This window comes from Vigna radiata, chromosome 6, assembly GCF_000741045.1.
Source record: "Vigna radiata var. radiata cultivar VC1973A chromosome 6, Vradiata_ver6, whole genome shotgun sequence".
NCBI lineage: Eukaryota > Viridiplantae > Streptophyta > Magnoliopsida > Fabales > Fabaceae > Vigna > Vigna radiata.
Genome location: NC_028356.1, coordinates 11094013 through 11113563, shown reverse-complemented (window position 1 = coordinate 11113563; position 19551 = coordinate 11094013). Strand labels below are relative to the sequence as shown.

The window sequence follows — 19551 nt, the reverse complement described above, 5'->3', positions numbered from 1 at the left end:
TTTTATTGTTTAACTCATTCAGTAAAAGATGTTTGTCTTTATCGATATGGGGACATACGGTAATGTCATGAACTGGTCGGAAATTCCTTGATTATGCCAATATCGCTTAGGGATAGAGGTAGGACGACCAATTGTAGTTGCTTCCGATCGCATTGCATTATTGGTTACTAGGGGAGGTTAGGGATAGCAAGCCGGTAATTAATAATAGGCTCTTTTCACCAAGGGATTGGGTTAAGGGTAAATAAGAAAGTGTGCATGGAAATTAGATAAATAAGTGAAGTAAATAAGAAGAGTAGATATATGATAGTGGATAAGATGAAATTTTAAACCCCAACAACACCATTCATTCATAGTTTCTCAAAACCAATATAATCAACTGCATTGCAAGTTTATTTTTGTTCTTTGCATATAACCACCAAATTTATTCTCTTCTCAAGTCTTACGCGATTAGGTTACATGAAAGTTAAGGCCTAAGAGTCCTTTAGGAAAACGATACTCGAACTTACCCGTTTATATTACTTGATAACGATCTGGTACACTTGCCAGGGACTTAACAGCTGCAATCCCATGATCTTTCAATATTTGTTCAACTAAGAGGCTGGTGATATCCCGACCTCGTGAAAGTATTCTATCATAATCTAAAGATAGTGGAAGGAATTATTCATTCCAGAGTCAAGGGTTTCAACATTGTGATTGATGATAGTACCTGGTTTGACACTACTGGTTTAACTGATGACAATGAAGCCGCTCATCTAACCCTATCTCAGGAAACGAGTCTATTAAGGAAGGAAGATATTAACAGGGAATGGCTAAGGTCACCCAATGACCACTATGCCATAAGAAATTTCACTCATGAAGGGCTCAAAATTGAGGAGAGAGTGATGACTCACATCCTAGCCTCTATAATTCTTCCAGGAAGGATATCTGATTCAAGGATGACAACCGAAGATATATTTCTGCTACACTTACTTAAGAACAACATCCCTACTAATTGGATAAAAGTGCTGAAAGACCATATCTATGAATGTGCATTGAACGGATCGATTTATTTGCCTTATGCACTACTAATAAGCAAGATTCTTGAAGAGCAAGGGGTCTGTATAGAAGGTGAAAGAAAATCCTGGTGTAACTGCAATAACGTGGTTAATCAGAACACTCTTGTCTCATTTAGACTGACTAGAACATTACAAGGGTGGTTCTTCAAAGATGAAGAAAATTTACATTTGTACAACAATGCCTTCGACCCTCTTGGGCAGAGGAATTTTGTTACTCATTGACTTCAAAATATTGAAAATAAACTCAATCAGATTGAAGAAAAAGTTGACCTGTTAATCAACAGAAGATTGGAAGATGAAGACAATCATGAAAATATTATGCATTCTCGTGTGTAAAAGGGGGATAATTGGTTTAGTAGTGTGAATATGAGTTGTGTTAGTCATCTGTCTCTTAGTCAAATGGTGTCCTAAAACTAGATCCTTTTCATTTTGTTTTTTTTTTCTTGCTGTGGTCTATCAATGTAATATCTTTTCTATCAAGGAAATAATATTAGGAGTTTGAATCAATCCATATACTTAACCATTCACTTAAACTGTCAAATAAAATTTGATACTCTATTTGATTGATTCGATTGTGTTGTGAATAAAGTCAACTGTGCTATAACTGTCATGCACTTTTATACATTGACTTCATTTATGATGAAATATTATTCTTGCATAACCACTATACTTGATCTGGAAAAGGTTTGTGAAAGGTTTTGCAGGAAGGACATTGCTTTGGACATACACAATTGGAATTCAACATTTGGGAAAGCAATGCATTCGACTGATGATTTAATGTATTCGACTGCGTCTAAACTGGGTTAAAAAATTCCAAGATTGGAATTTGTTTCTATCCTTACTAATTGCTTAAATCATTTATAATATGATATTATCTCTGTTCTTTATCTGATTTCATATCTTAATTGAGATAATATTGTGAGATTGTTGATATTTGTGTCATTGCATATATGTATGTGCTTGAAATGTGTATCAATGATACAAATTTGTGCTTATACTGGTAATAAATTTGTGATATTCTGCATTGTGCTTAAACTGTTTTTGAAATTCATGCATAATGACAGGGGGAGTATCACTTCTTTACACAATGTTTCATCACACACACCTACATTTCAAGGGGAGTTTACATATATTTTTGTGATGAAATTGTGATTAAGAGAGCGTCATAACTGTTTTGAAACTGCATATTTGTTTGATGCTTCTCTGATTTAAAATCTGCATAAATGTCAGGCATTCTTTTTTTGTTAATGCACAAAGGGGGAGAGTTTTAATGAGTGTATGTTTGCAAGTCTATATGGGGAGATTTGCTGTATCATACTTTATCTGCTTGATGATATTTGTGTTGTATTTGCAGAGTAAATGAATGATCTGAATTGTTTTTGAAATCTGTTTTTACTCTGTTATTTGTGGAACTGTGCAAACATGGTTGAGTTATTAATCATGGTTGTGCGTCATAAAAAAAGGGGGAGATTGTTGAGATTGTTGACAACACAAACTCTATATCAAACTGGTTTTTGATGATGACAACACACTGCTTAATAACAGTACATATGTTCCAGTGTTACATGTTTAGTTGATATGCTATACTGTTTTGAACAATATCTTTATTGAACATGTTTTGTTATTTTGCATGGATGTTCCTATGATTGACTATGTGTTATATGTTTGGAACATGCTTGTATTGAAATGTGTGTTAAAATGATTTTGATTACTTTTACACATTTATGAAGAAAAGCTCACAAATACTTTTATGAACTTATATTTGTTGTGACAAAGGACCAGTTCAGTCGACTACTCTGGTAATGGAGTCGACTAAGCTAAAATCTTTGTATAGATTTTGTGCACGTGTACTTGATGAGATTTTGAGTTGAAAAGAATTTCAAAGTGTTTTTTCATGAGTCAGTCGACAGTGTGAATCACTTATTCGACTGTATTACTGTTTTATTTGGAATTATGTTTTGCCTACTTGCTCCAACGGCTATATTTTCAAAAGTTAGTTAGGATTAACTAACTGGGTCAACTGTCATAAATGTGCATTGATTTTGTTGACTGAGGAGCCTGTGTGTCGACTGTCTGTTATAACTGATTTAATACAGTCGACTGTATTAGTAGGCTATTCGACTGAGGCTGACAGGAAAACTATAAATAGAAACAGAACACGATTTGTTTTAAGACTTTTGTGATCTAACATTTTCATTGTCCTGTTTCAGAGAAAGCTCTCAGTTTCAGAAGCTCCAAGAATTCTCCAAGAAGACGGTGGTGATCTTTCTTGAGAGAGATTCAGATTAAGGAGTCATTTGCGCTTACTGTTTAATCAACATCTGCACAAAGAAGGTGCTTCTGGTTTGATCTTGAAGGTTTGGCATCCTGTGAAGACTGCTGCATTTGACTGAAGGCTTGACAACCTGTGAAGAATGCTGCGATAGGCTTGACAACCTGTGAAGTGTGCTGTGATAGGCTTGACATCCTGTGAAGAGTGCTAGTAACACGTTGAGGATTGTTCAACGTGGGTGCAGATTGTAGGAGAGGGGATTCTTGCTACAATTCTGGTTTTTGTGTGCAGCTATATTTGGTTTTGGGTTAGAGAGGAGATTTATATTTTTGTGTGGTGCTTCTATAAATTCCTTGCTGTAAAAACCACAACCATTATAGTGCATTTGCTTCCAAGGTTGGAAGGACACTGGATGTAGGCATTGTTGGCCGAACCAGTATAAAAATCAGTGTTTGATTTTCTATATCCCTGCACTCTTTAAATTTAGTCGACTATACATGTTTAGTAATCAACTACATTTTTCCGCTGCATTACATTTTTCAATAACTTGCATTTCAAGGAAAGATCAAAAGCTTTGAATTTTCATACCAAGATTGCGAAAAGATTTTAAATTTGAACTAACACCAATTCACCCCCCTCTTAGTGTAAAACGAAACCAACCTGTTTCCTAACACCAAATAAGCCACCAAAATTGATTCCAACTTATCAATCTATGAACAAATATATTCCAAATAAAGTGACAAGGGAATTCAAAAAAACTTGTAATACGACATCCCAAAATTGTCTGCCAACATTTTATGGAGTTCTCGTCACTTTGCTCACAGGATAATCACCACACTTGCAACGAGGGATTGTACCACCTCCCCTCCAACCACCATCATTTGCGGATTGCGAATTTCTTTCCCACCCTATTTTGGAACAACCTTGGAAAGAAGTCATTTTTATCTACCCATAACCACTGTGCTTAAAAAAGTGAACAACTTGAACGAACCCTAACGACCCCTTTTATTAGACATAATAACCTCAACTTTAAACATTTCCACCAACTCACTTCATAGTGCCACGTAATCATTCAACTAAACAGCTCACTGAGGTTTGGCCATGGTGGCATCTACACCATTATGATTTTAGGTGTTAGCGAAAAGGATCCCTATTAAATATTTTTTAACGAAATATGGGGTCTTAGTGGACTTTTTTCAAAAGTAAGATTATTTTGAACCAAATTTCCAAAAGAAGGATCAAGATGTATTAAACCTTTTATTAATAGTATTATATTATTAAATGAGATGATACAAACTTAAACTTATATTAAAATGATAATTTTTTTTATTGCACGTTGTACGGATATTTATCTTATTTGTTTTACCCATTTTATGTCTTTTTCACTTATTCGTAGATAATTTAAATAACCTTATTTTTCAATTTTTACTTTTCGTTTATGTGATTCAATTAAAAACTTAAATTAAAGAATATAAATACAAAAAGGTATTAGAAAAATTTAAAGGTAAAAATTGGAATAAAAAGCAAAATCTACTAATTTATTTAGGGTAAAAACCTTATTTAAAAAAAATTGACACGTTTTAATAATATTTGGTGGTGCGACCCATGAGACACTTGATCAATTAACATAGGTTAACAATTAAACAAAATAAAAAATAAAAGAACATTTCATATTAGAAAACATAAACAAAATCCACATACTATATATAAATATTAAAGGCTATTTAAGAAAAAAAAATTAATAATGAAAAAGTTAAATTCATATTAATTATATCTTTCTACATTTCAACTTTAATTACAACATGCCAATTTTTTCTTATATCCATAAATTGAAACTTCTTTACGAGAGCTAACAATTCGAGTAAAATATCTATTAAAACTGGTTTTTTCTTTTGGTGGAAAATTTTCGTATATAGAAAAATTGAATTCAATTGTTAAAAATGTATACTCGTTAAACCATCCACGTCATGATCGTAACGCTAGCGAACACAATCATTTCTTATAACTACCACAAGAAAATTCTATAGACCAACAAAAAATTAATAAAAATTGTTCCTTTTCTTAACATCCATCGTCATGGCGGTTTCTGGGTTGAGAAGCGGTGGCTTACCGCTCTTCCACCACCATCACCACTGCCACCACCTTCGCTTTCTTCAATCCCCTCCTTCCTTCGTGAAATTCAACGTTCTTCGCTCCAAGTCGAAGAAGGGGTTCACTGTCTTCGCTCGGTATGCACAAGCGCGAGACCTTTTCTCCTCTCGTCGTTTCCAAGGTTCCGTTTTTCTTCACTTTACTTCTACACGCTCTCTCGCTTTTCAAATTGAACGAGTTGGGTGTTTTTGTTGTGTCAGATAGCATGGAGCAGCTGCCGAAGCTGGTGGAGGACATTGTGGAGACATCCTTAAACACCGGTCCCAGGGGTGTCCTTAGGTTGGCTCAAGGGGTTCAGGCCTTCATTGGCGTTGGTCAGGAGTGGTTAACTGATATCTCTAAGGTAACCATAACACTTTCTCACTGGCTTTGGTCGACAGCTTAGTTCGAGAAGAGCTTGTGTCGTAAGTGCATAATTCAATCAAAGATTATCCTGATGAGTTTAGCAGAGAAGCTCATTGAAATAGATTATGGGTCTATTTGGATAAACTCTTCCGAAGCACTTATAGGAAAAGAAACTAAGATGGAAAAATGAAAAAAAATATCCTCCTTAAACTAAAATTAGATTGTGTATTAGTTTAAACCAGCTTTTAGATCAGGTAATATGATATAACTTCTTCAAATTTATCTCTTGCATTGCATAAACTTATTTTAGTGAGAAAATGGGTTTTTGTTCTTTAAAGCTGGTCAAGTCCATTTGTTGATTTGGTATTGACTATGGAATTGATTTTACTTAAGTTACCACCTCCGTCCACACTTGTTATAAAGTAAAGGAGGATATTTCTTCTAGTCATACAATGTCCAAAATATAATTTATTATGAAGGTGTAAGATGAGCTCTGAGATATGTTACTGTTGTATAAATTGCCAACATTTTTTTTTCTTTTTCAAATTAAGCACCTGCTCTTGTTGTTTTGTTTCCTTATGAAAATAGTTAATATTCCTCTATTTCTATCTTAATATTTTTTTATCAAAATTTGGGACAGAGTTATTAACTCTTGCATCATTTGCAGTCGGCAAATACATCTGCTGGATTACAGACTGAAATGCAGCTTGGTTTACTCACGCCCTTTTATTTGAGGAGGTTGTTTGAGCGCATGGGCGCAACCTATATCAAATTGGGTCAGGTATGAGAGAATTCCCCAACTTATTCCTCCTCCTCCCAGTTTATATTTCATAATATTGAGTACAAAACGATTATACTTGTGTTCAGTCTAAAATGGCTATATCATCAGTATTTAATATTTTAATTAAATTTACTTTAAGAGTAGTGCTAGTTGCAGATAAAATTTATAATTTATAGCCATGTGATATGATCATTTTCTCAATACAGAAGTTAGTTCTAATTTGGTAGTTGATCTTCTTTATGACATGCAATGCACCTTCGTACTGATGGTCATATTTGATTCTCTATGGTAGTTCATAGCATCTGCTCCAACCCTGTTTCCACCTGAATATGTACAAGAATTCCAAAATTGTTTTGATAGAGCTCCTCCTGTTCCTTTTGAGGAAATTGAATCTATATTGCGTAAGGAGCTAGGAAAACCATTGGAAAGTGTTTATGAATACATTGACCCAACACCCATTGCTTCTGCTTCTATAGCACAGGTATATCTTTTGCACATATATTTCTTTCAAAAACTTTTATTTGGATTACTATGTGGCTGATAATGCAATATTTTACATCTAGGTTCATGGCGCAAGGCTAAAAGGGTCCCAAGAGGATGTGGTTATAAAGGTCTTAAAACCAGGAATAGAAGACATATTAGTGGCAGATCTTAATTTTGTTTATGTCGTTGCTCGAATATTGGAGTTCTTGAGTCCTGAAATAAGTCGAACATCTCTTGTAAGTAATATGGGAACGTTTTACCTCTACATGGATATTTTTGCTGTAACACGAAAAGTAATGTTTTTCTTCACAAGTATCTGCTCTGGTACATGGAATAAAATTCTTAACTGTGCTGCCTATATCTTCCTTTATTCTTATCCATTCTACTAAATTCATTTTTCTTTCTAGTTTGTTACATAGAAGGGATATTTATAACCTTTTTTCTCAATCCTCTATTGTTATTTTCTTGATTGTAAATTGATACGAATGAAGGAGAGGAGTACAAGGGTAGAGTAGGAAAATCCACCAGGTTTATGAGAGGATGAAGAGGAAACCTATCACTTGGGGGGCCACAAGCACACATCTTTGACTCTGAAATAATAGAATGGTTGATGTGGCATGTGTGAAATCATGGGAGTAGCTTTTCGTTAGAGGAAAGAGGGAATAAAAGGAGTGAGAAGAATTACATATGGGGGAGAAAAGGAGGATTTGGGAACTTTCGGAGGGTAGACAGACTTACATTCTCTCTGATATTTGGCTCTTTATTCTGAATTGTATGAACTCATAATTACTAAATATATAAAACAATATTATTCTCTTGTTTCTTGTACAAGGATACCTAACAATTGGTATCAGACCACTCCTTTTTGGGAGTGTATGGTATTGACTTGTTGAGCAATAAAGAACACATAGAAGGACTTTAGCAACAATGGGTGGAGTTGAAAAAACTTATCATCTCTCGTAGAGGGGCGACCTCACAAGCATTGTTCGCACCAAAGGGAGGTGACGTCTAATGCCAATGATGGCGAACTCAAGAGTGAAGATGATGCTAGCCACACGACACGAACTAGTAGTCGTGAGTCATCATAGGATTTCAGAGGGTGAAAACTTCAGATCCCAATATTTCGAGGAGATAATGCTTGTGGTTGGATAGTAAGGGTGGAAAGGTATTTCAAACTCAATTTGGTAGAAGATGATGAAAAATTGGATGCTGTAATGATAACATTGGTATCAATGGTGGACATAGCAGAGTCAAACGAATAGTTGGGAGGAGTTTAAAGGTGCATTGATTCGACACTTTCAACCAGGGCCCGTACACAATCCCTTTGGCTCGTTGTTGAGTCTGCAACAAACCAACTTTGTGATGAAATATAGGGAGCAATTTGAATGTGAATCCGCACCATTGGAGAAAAGAGAGAATCGTGCTGAAGGGAATCTTCCTCAATGGCTTGAAGGAAGAGATTCAAGCCGAATTGAAACTGTATATGATAGGGTCTCTTGAGGAGCTCATGGATAGGGCTTGCTATTGGAACATAATAATAATATCGCTTTGTGCAAAGTGAGACTCATGAATTTCGAAAAGAAATCCCTGGAGAAGACAACAAGAAGACATATTTGGGGTCCACTAGGTGGGAGAGAAGAGTAAATAAGGAAGGAATGAGTATTAAGTTGCATGAGGAAGATCACGGGGAGAAGAAATCTCTGACTGGAGGAAAACTTTCTCAAGCCGAATTGAGAGAAAGAAGTCAAAAGGGGCTCTGCTTTAAGTGTGGTGATACCTGGGGTCGTGATCATATTTGTAAATTGAAACACTTTCAATTTGTATTAATTGAAGGATCGCAAGGTGAAGAATAAGAAATTACTGATGATTACGAGGATTAGGGAGAACCTCTGGCCAACAAAGTATTGTAAATTTCTTTGATAAGAAAATAAGTATTTGGTGGTGGGAATGATTATGGGCAAGGAGGTGCTAATATTGATGGATTGTGGTGCTTTGACTAACTTCATTTTCACGGAATTAGTCCAGCAACTCAATTTCAAAGTGAATGACACAAAGGTCTATGAGCTGGAAGTAGGAATGGGTGCCAATGTGAGGAATCGGGGCATATGCAAGCTCTTAGAAGTTGTATTGTGCAACATATTTTTTATTATGGAGTTAAGAGGGACAAATTTGGTGTTAAGAATGGATTGATTGGCTAGGCTAGGGAATGTTAAAGGGAATTTTAGAAACTTAATTCTTACTTAGAGATTTAAAGGTGAGAAAGGTGGTCCTTCTTTATGCAAATCTCAAGCATCATGGAAGGCGATGGTGAAGGCTCTTACCAATCAGGGAGAAGGATATGTGCTGTCTTGTCCAACCAATATGATGACAAATACAAGGGGCAAAGGCCCTATCAGCTCGACCTTAGCAGAGGTTCTAGCAACTTATGAAGATCTGTTTTGAGACCCTATTGAATTGCCTCCAAAGAGGGACTGTGACCATGCCATCTATCTTAAGGAAAACATCATTTTTCCAAATATTAGGCCGTATAGGTATTCTTATTATCAAAAGACTGAGATTGAAAAGTTTGTGTGAGAAATGTTGGTGGTGGGTGTTGAAAACAGAAGTAGGATGCTGGAAATAATTATTCTCACGTTCATACTTTTGAAACAATACATAGGTGTTTAAAAAGAAACATACCATGGTCTAATTAAGGTAAAAAATCTCCTGAAATAAAGTCTCTAAATCAGGAGATATCTACCCAATAATACCTAATCTTAATGAAAGGAAATCTGCCCAATAAATACTAATCCTAATCCCTTAATTTTAGGGATTACACATAATTGCCATATTAATTGAAATATTTATTGCTTAATAAATTCACATATTCTGACATCCCCCCTCAAGCTGAGGAATAGATATTGGTCATTCCCAGCTTGCTTATAAGATCTTGGAAGATAGGGCTATTGAGACCTTTTGTTAACACATCAGCTACTTGTTGTCGGGATGGGACATATGCCATGCATATTAAACCTTTGTCTACTTTTTCTTTGATGAAGTGTCTATCTATTTCAACGTGTTTTGTCCGATCATGTTGAACGGGATTGTGTGCAATTTCTATTGCTGATTTATTATCACAATACAGTTTCATGGGACCCTTCAAATCAACTTTCAAATCATCCAGAATAANTTTTATCCATAATAATTCACATATTCCTTGAGCAAGTGCTCTAAACTCCGATTCAGCTGATGATCTAGACACCACATTCTGTTTTTTACTTCTCCACGTTACTAAATTTCCACCCAGGAAAGTACAATATCCAGTAGTTGATCTTCTATCAATCAGAGATCCTGCGTAGTCTGCGTCGGTGTAGGCTTCAAGGTTCAATCTTTCATTCTTCTTGAATAGGATTCCCTTTCCGGGGGTGCCTTTTAAGTAATGGAGAATCCTGTAGGCAGCTTGAAGGTGGGACTCCTTTGGTTCATGCATAAACTGACTTATTACACTTACCGAATGAGCAATATCTGGTCGGGTATGTGCCAAATATATTAATTTTCCAACCAGCCTCTGGTACATCCCTTTTTCTACTTCTGGTTCATCTCTAGATTTACTCAGTTTGTGATTGGGGTCCATTGGAGTGGTTGTGGGTCTACATCCAATAGTCTTTGTCTCAACCAACAAATCGGTTATGTATTTTTGTTGGGATATGAAGATTCCTTGGTTAGAGTATGCTACTTCAATTCCTAGAAAATATTTCAATTTTCCAAGCTCTTTGAGATCAAATTCTTGGNCTAGTCTTTGTTTCAATTTTTCCTTTTCTTTTTCATCATTCCCAGTTACTATAATATCATCCACATACACCAAAAGAATTGTTACCTTCCCCTTTTNTGAATGTTTTATGAACAACGTATGGTCTCCTTGGCTTTGCTTGTAGCCAAATCCCTTCATTACTTTTGAGAACCTCCCAAACCATGCTCTAGGAGATTGTTTCAGTCCATATAATGCCTTTTTAAGTCTGCACACCTTATTTTGTCTATCTCCTTCAACCCCNTGTGGGATATTCATGTAGATTTCTTCCTCTAGGTCTCCATGAAGAAAGGCATTTTTAACATCATACTGCAGTAGTTTCCAATCAAAATGAGCAGCTAAGGATAGAAGAATCCTTAGAGTATTCATTTTAGCAACTGGTGCAAACGTCTCTTCATAGTCTATTCCATATGCTTGAGTGTATCCTTTGGCCACCAATCTTGCTTTGTATCGTNCAAGTGACCCATCAGCATTATATTTTANTGTGAATATCCACTTGCAATCAACAATATTCTTTTCTTTGGGTTTATCCACAATTTCCCAAGTGTTATTCTTCTCTAATGCTGTCATTTCCACTTGCATAGCATCTCTCCGCTCTTTCTTTGCTAGTGCTTCAGTAATATTATTTGGTATAACCACAATATTCAAGTTTACAATAAAGCTTTTATGGTTAGCTGATAATCTATCATAAGAAACATAATTTGAGAGAGGATAAAGAGGTTTTTTTGTGCAGTTTCTAGTACCTTTTCGGATGGCTATTGGAAGGTCAATCTCATTTTCTGGTTCAGGTATTTCTTCATTTTCTGGTGCAGAACTTGGATTGGATTCATGGACTTGCATCATATCTGGAATCTTCTTTCTCCTGGTGTAAACCTTGTCAACTTCTATTCGAGTTGCTTCAATGGGAAAATCTGTATCCATTCCAGCTTCTGATCCTTGTTCAGAATTATGTTGTATAGTTGGAGGCTCAGATCTGTTGGTATATGGCAGAATTAAAAACTCAGTATTTTCATGAGGGTCTTCTAGACATTGTTCTGTAGGACTGGTTTTGTTAAAAAAAGGTTCAATTTCAAGAAAAGTGACATCAGCTGAGATATACCACTTTTTAATGATAGGATCATAACATTTATACCCTTTTTGTGTAGCTGAATATCCTAAAAAAATACATTTAACAGCCCTGGGATCCAGCTTATCTCTAGCTTGAACAGGGACATGTGCAAAGGCTGTACATCCAAATATTCTAGGAATAAGTCCATTTGATTTNTTAAAGTGAGGAAAGAAATTATTTAGGACTTCTATTGGACTCTTATTACTTAGGCCATGTGAGGGAAGTCTATTAATAAGATAGGATGCAGTAAGAACAGCTTCTCCCCAATAATTTTTTGGAACATTCCCTTGAAAAAGAAGAGCCCTAGTTATATTGAGTAAATGCCCATTTTTCCTTTCTNCCACTCCATTTTGTTGTGGGGTATAAACACATGAAGAATCATGGATGATCCCATTAGATTGGAAATACGAGGATATGGTTTGGTTGAAATAATCTCTAGCATTATCGGTCCTAAACCTTTTAATATTAACTCCAAATTGAGTTCTAATCATAGAGTGAAATATGGGAATGATAGTGCTTACATCAGATTTTTGTTTAAGCAAATAGAGCCAAGTAACTCTAGTGCAATCATCAATAAATGTTACAAACCAGCGGGCCCCAGAGATATTAGGTACTGGAGATGGTCCCCATATATCACTATGAACCAATTGAAAAGGTTGAGAGCTTTTATTATTGCTGTTGGGAAACGATGCACGAGTGTGCTTGGCTAATTCACAAGTTTCACAATGAAGTTTTGAGATATCTAAGTTTGCATANAGATGTGGAAACATAAACTGTAGCACCTTAAATGATGGATGTCCTAGACGATAGTGATACANCCATAGTTCATCCTTATTTGTTATACTGTGAAGGGATTTTGCATGGTTGGTTTGGGATTCTTGAGATACTTCCAAGTAGTAAAGACCATCTTTTTCTTTAGCAAGTCCAATCCTCCTCCCCGAGTCCTGTTCCTGAAAAACACATAGAGATGGGGAAAAAATTGCAGAGCAATTGAGATNAGAGGTTAGTTTCTTTATGGAGAGAAGACTGNCTGAGAGTTTGGGAACATGGAGAACATTTTTAAGCATAAGGTTGGGGTTTACTTGGATATTACCATATCCTGCAACAGTAGCTACTGACCCATTGGCAACAATAATTTTTCTATTACTTGGTGAGGGTGTATAAGAATGAAACAAATGGAATAAGTGTGTCATGTGATCTTTAGCTCCCAAATCCACAATCCAAGAGTTCACATTATATGAGGTATTCATACAAGAAGTTTTACCTGAGAAAACAAGAGAACATGATCCAGAAGGTTCCTCCATATTCCCCAATAGCTTTTTCAGTTTCTTTATCTCTTCCATATTGAAACTGTCTACTGCTGGAGATTCTTTAATCTCTGCTTGTGTTACATGCACTTGGGACTTTTGTTGTCCACCACGATTCACCCACTCCTTTCCTGGAGGTTTGCCATGCAATTTCCAACATTTCTCCTTTGTGTGTCTCGGTTTCTGACAATAGGTGCACCATAAATTATCTCTGTTTCCTTTNCATAGAGAATTAGTATTTTGCTCATTTCCTTTCTGCACCAGATCAGGTTTGGTAAGTAGAGCAGACCCATCTATTGGTTGAGACTCAAGCATTACACTCCTCCGACTCTCTTCTGCNCGAACAATAGAGATGGTTTCTTCTAGTGAAGGAATATCCTTTCTCCCTAGAATTTGCACTCTAACNTGATCAAATTCAGGATTTAGTCCTGCTAGAAAATCATACACACGATCCTTCTCTATGAATTTCTTCAAGNGGATTGCATCCTCAGCACACTTCATTTCAAAAACTCTGTAGTGATCAAGTTCCTGCCATAGATTCTGCAACAGTGCCGCATATTCTGTGATTCCTTTACTTCCCTGTTTTGTGGCTGCTGTTTTTATTTTGATTTCATATACTTGGGCAGCGTCGTTGGCTTTGGAATATGTGCGGTTTATGGAGTCCCAAATATCTTTAGCAGTATTAAGAAACATACAAGTGTCACTGATGGTAGCTTCCATGGAGTCCCATAACCAAGACATAATCATGGAATCTTTTTCATCCCATGCTGCAAATGCTGGATCCTCCATGCTTGGACCATTTTCAACGAGATGAACTAGGCATCCTTTTCCCTTGAGATAGGTTCTAACAAACTGGGACCATTTGAGAAAATTTTTCCCATCCAGCCTGTATGATGCTCGGAGACCTTGGAGTTCTCCATTTTTGTGTGAAGAACTAGAGACTTCTCTATTTGATGTAGCGTCAGACATCGTAATCGGAGGTTAGGTTAACACAGTGGAAAGAATAACAACAACAATTAAGGCTGCCCCTTTTTTAGATGAGAATGGCAATGAAGGCCAACAATATTTAAGAAACGGCAATGAAGGCCGTGAGACAAGAAAACAAAGACCAGGGCTCCAGGAAAAACCTAGAGCTCTGATACCATGTTGAAAACAGAAGTAGGATGCTGGAAATAATTATTCTCACGTTCATACTTTTGAAACAATACATAGGTGTTTAAAAAGAAACATACCATGGTCTAATTAAGGTAAAAAATCTCCTGAAATAAAGTCTCTAAATCANGAGATATCTACCCAATAATACCTAATCTTAATGAAAGGAAATCTGCCCAATAAATACTAATCCTAATCCCTTAATTTTAGGGATTACACATAATTGTCATATTAATTGAAATATTTATTGCTTAATAAATTCACATATTCTGACAGTGGGCATCATAAGACCCAGCTCCAACCCTTATAGTAGTCCAATTATTTTAGTGAAGAAAAAAGATGGAAGATGGAGGTTTTGTGACTACAGGGCCTTAAACAAGCTCACATTACCAGGCAAGTTCCCCATACCTATCATAGATGAGTTATTGGCTCAGTTGGGCTGAATTTTAGTACAATATGTTGAGATAAACTTAAATTTTAGGGCTTATTAATAATTTTGTTTAAATCTTATTTTATTAGTTTGAGTCTGGTAATATTTAGTTTGTTTTTTATAGAGATAAAATAAGGATAGGTGGTTTTAATTTTCCATTTATTTAGGAACAATATTATTTTATTTTATTGATATAAGATAGATATAAATTAAGTAAATTTTATTTTAAGTTAGTTGATATTTTATTGTCAATTTTTATTATTTGTATTTAGCCGAATGTTCTATTTGTACCTATTTAAAGGTTGCCAAGGTTCAATGAAAATCAATTCAGGAAATTGAAGAGTCAAATTATTTGTGTGGGTCATCTTTTTTTAACACAATACAACCTATCATGGATCCACTAAGATGACACCACTCAAGGCTTTATATGGGAGAGACCCACCTCCAGTAGTTAGAGGTGATGTACCAGCAACCCCTTTGGAAGAGTTGGCTGTAATGTTACAGGAGAGAAATGAAATGCTTGTGCTTTTTCAGGACCAATTGGTGCAAGCTCAAAATAGGATGAGATAGCAAGCCAAAAAAAGTAGAAGGGAAGTGGAGTATAAGGTGGGAGATATGGTATAATTGAAAATACAACCCTATAAGTTGAAGAAATTGGCTAAAAGAGTGAATCAAAAGCTCAACCCAAGGTACTAAGGTCCTTATGGAGATCATGGAAAGGTTTGTAGCGATGGCTTACAAATTGAAACTGCCTGAAGGTAGCAGAGTTCATCCTGTGTTTCATGTGTCATTAAACCAAGGATGGCAGATGACGTTGCTGTCCAGCAATTTTTGTGACTGAAGACTTGGAGCTTGAAGTGCAACCAGAAGTCTTTAGCAGTCAGTGGAGAAACAGAACAGACCATGGAAGTGTTAGTGAAGTGGAAGAGTTTTCCAGCTTGTGAAAATTTGTGGGAACCTCTGCACAAGCTGATGGAATTTGTACTTCACCTTGAGGACAAGGTGAATTTTCAAGGGGTAGGTGTTGACACAAATGAAGGAGGAGTGCAAGGGCAGAATAGGAAAATCCACCAGGTTTATGAGAGGAAGAAGTGGAAACCTATCACTTGGGGGCCCAGTGACTCTGAAGTAACAGAATGGTTGATGTGGCAGGTGTGAAATCATGGGAGTATCTTTTTGTTAGAGGAGAGAGGGAATAAGGGGAGTGAGAGAAGAATTACTTAGGGGGGAGAAAAGGATGATCAGGGAACTTTCGGAGGGCAAAGAGACTTACATTCCTTTGATTTTGGCTCTTTATTCTGAATTGTATGAACTCAGAATTACTGAATATATAAAACAGTATTATTCTCCTTTTTCTTGTGTTTCTGTACAAGGATACCTAACATAAATAAATGGGAGTGGTCAGAATTTCCTTGTAATGATAGCATTTTTTTTAGTAGGTTGGTATAGTCAAAGATATACGTGACTCTATGCTTGAAGAAGTTGACTTCTACAAGGAAGCTGCAAATATTGAAGCTTTCAGGAGATATTTAGAAGCAATGGGACTAACAGGGAATGCAACAGCTCCCAGAGTGTATCAGTACTGCAGTACAAAGAAAGTTTTAACTATGCAAAGACTGTATGGAGTGCCTCTTACCGACCTGGACTCCATAAGTTCGTTAGTTTCTAATCCAGAAACCAGCCTTATAACTGCTCTCAATGTTTGGTACGACTCTGAAATTCTAATTTACAGTTAACATTTCTATATCTTCTCCTTTAACATGAACCTTTTGTATCTTGGTATAAAATGTTGTTGCAGGTTTGGAAGTTTGCTTGGATGTGAATCTTTTCATGCAGATGTACATGCAGGAAATCTGTGGCTTCTTCGTGATGGGCGTATTGGGTTTCTTGACTTTGGTATGCTAGCTTTGTCTTTGTGCATATTTACAGATATGGTTTTAACTTATTCATTTGTCATCTGTAAATGTTCTAAAGTTTCAAAATAGTCTATACATTTTATTTGAAATTAAGGTGTTTTTGGGTCCTGTCTATGAGTTTATTCTTTAGCTAAACTCTAATCATTGTCACCTTGCTTAATTTTTTCATGAGCTTGGTTACCATTTCTTTCTAAAACCTACGATATTCACAGTATGCGGTTGTGTTATGCACACATTTATTTGGGATTTTGTGTGCTACAAGTTTCAACCTACATTCTACAAAAAATTCTATCTGCAGGAATTGTTGGTCGTATATCCCCTAAAACATGGGCTGCTATGGAAGTCTTCTTAGGATCAATTGCTATTGAAGATTATGACTCCATGGCATCTTCCTTAATTGAAATGGGAGCTACAAACAAGGATGTTGATATAAAAGCCTTTGCCAGAGATTTGGAAAAAGTATTCTCATCAATTAAGGCAAGTATATGCGACTACATAAGTGAATGTATATGTACTTTGCTAATTTGAGATCTTACATCAATTAGAAATATGACAAAATTATATTATATAAGCAAATGCAAACCTTATTTTATAAGTTAATTTTATAAGATTGAATTAGGTTTAAAGTCTACACTTTAAGAGTTTACACATGCTTTTATTAGTCTTTCAGCTTTGACCAATTGCACAAAATCCAATGTTTGGGATTTTCCTACATACTCACAAAAGGATATATCGGTGCTTTCACTTAATGAATCCTTTACGAATTTGGATCCTATATACTAGAGTTTCAGTTGACAGGGTTGTGAGGGGAAAGAGAGAGTTGGACCATACTTGTGATAAATGTGTAGAGACCTGAGCAGTTTTCCGTAAATCTATCATTCCTTGCATTGCATACATGGTCCTGAGAAAATTAATGATTTGATAAGTATGTATGTATATCTGTATCCATGCGTGAATTTATAATTGATTGTAAACAACGTATAGCATTCTGGTTGAGGAAAAAAATTAAGATATCTCATTTATTAGGTGGTCTATATTCATGCCTCTTAAATTCTGGGGTTTTGGGTTAAATAAGATAAAAAAGTCTTATTAGTTATCTAATAGGCAAAGAGTGTCACGTTATTATAGATGGTTATTGTAGATGAGTACTTCCATCAGAGTAACATTATATACATATAACCTGTCCCGGAAATCATTTGAGTGTTACTGCTATTGCTTACATTTTTGCATTTGTGGACTCTGTGTGGCTGCAGGAGTTGGACACTGAAATAGTTGTTGCTACTACAAGTGGAACAGCCACAAATTCAACCACTGTTGCAGCTAATATAGTTTTCGATGAAAGGCAGATGAATGCCCTCTTTCTTGACGTGGTAAGCTATTTTATATTGAACTAACCAGATCGCAAAGACAACTCCTTATGTCAACCTAAAAAGTTCAAATTGTCATTGCTTACTACCGGTATTTGAATGGATACATGTATGGAGTTTTGCTACTCATAAAGCAACAATTAGTAATGCTTTCTTGCTGTTTTATAAATTAAGATGACGCTTCAAAATTGCTGTCAGTTTGTACTCTCATAGTTTGGTATCAACCCCATCTAATACAGCACGTGGCAGCAGATAACATTTCAAATTTTAAGCCAAAAGTATTCAACTAGAAATGGTATTGAAACATGATTTTGGATAAACATGAGAAATTTTCATACTAATATAAGTCAAACTACATAGCAATGTTTCATTATACAGTGATCCTCCACTACTGTGGGAATTTCTTATGTTGGTTGTTTGATTATGTCTGTTCTACAGGTTCGGGTTAGCGAATCATATGGATTAAAGTTTCCTCGTGAATTTGCTCTTCTCCTGAAACAGCTATTGTACTTTGACCGCTACACACGGTTGCTGGCTCCCAATTTGAACATGCTTCAAGATCAGAGGATTTCCATTGCCTCCAATAGAAGAAGAATGTACAGAGACAATTATTAACACAAAAGCTAGATGTACCCATTTTCGTTCAAAAGATTTACTTTGTATTATTACATTGGTATAGAAATAGAATAGTCCATAGTTGTCATGTGAGACAGCCTAGGATGGAATTCAACATCCTTATCCTTAATGTCATATAATATATAATATTTAGTATGGTTAAATTATTTGTTGAAGTATGGTTAAATTGGAAATAATAATATAATATTAAAAAATAAATTACATATAATACTAAAATTGAAAATGTCAGGTGTATGCATTTGAGTGGACTGAGATGTTTTTGACGGTAGTATATAAATCAAGTTTTCAAATTTCCGTGCCACTTTTTGAAGGGTTGGTTTTTAGAAGAGAAATGGAGTAACAGAGAAATAAAGATAGAAGATGATGGAGAATTTTTGAATTCAGGAAAAGGATAATTTATTCAATATACCATCATTACATATATAATGATTCAAAAATTCAAAAATAAAATAAAAGATCCACTTAACAGTTTTCAGGTGGATAAAAATAAGGGATTTGTTCCTAAAGTGTAGCAACCACTTATTTACTCAGTCCTATCTAATAAATTAAAATAAATTAAAGCAGTTACAAAAAACATAATTCTAACACTCCTCCTTGCTTTTTGAACTGCGAAAGTTCATAAAAGATCAATCTGGCTTCGGAAAAACATATCCTACTCCTGAACTGTGAATTCCTACATAACTCTTCTTGACAGATTTACCGTTGATTTTATTAGCACCTTCAGGCTCCTTTTCTTCTTCGACTTCATGGTCAAGATCTTC

At 35.6% G+C, this 19551-nt stretch overlaps 1 protein-coding gene across 1 annotated transcript; it reads left to right on the top strand.

The window, feature by feature from the left end:
- The first annotated feature begins 5342 nt into the window (after positions 1 to 5342).
- Positions 5343 to 18933, top strand: LOC106764881 (uncharacterized aarF domain-containing protein kinase At5g05200, chloroplastic). Its single transcript, XM_014649314.2, has 10 exons — positions 5343 to 5599; positions 5679 to 5821; positions 6491 to 6604; positions 6897 to 7085; positions 7168 to 7323; positions 16311 to 16576; positions 16670 to 16767; positions 17086 to 17264; positions 18041 to 18157; positions 18593 to 18933. Exons 1-10 carry the CDS (start codon positions 5404 to 5406, stop codon positions 18767 to 18769), a joined length of 1635 nt encoding a protein of 544 aa, XP_014504800.1. The 5' UTR covers positions 5343 to 5403; the 3' UTR covers positions 18770 to 18933.
- The last annotated feature ends 618 nt before the right edge of the window (positions 18934 to 19551 follow it).

Coding starts and splice junctions, on each gene's coding strand:
- LOC106764881 (XM_014649314.2), top strand. CDS start 5,404: ATGGCGGTTTCTGGGTTGAGAAGCGGTGGCTTACCGCTCTTCCACCAC. Junction 7,086..7,167: donor CTTCTGCTTCTATAGCACAG/GTATATCTTTTG, acceptor TTTTACATCTAG/GTTCATGGCGCAAGGCTAAA. Junction 16,577..16,669: donor ATAACTGCTCTCAATGTTTG/GTACGACTCTGA, acceptor ATGTTGTTGCAG/GTTTGGAAGTTTGCTTGGAT.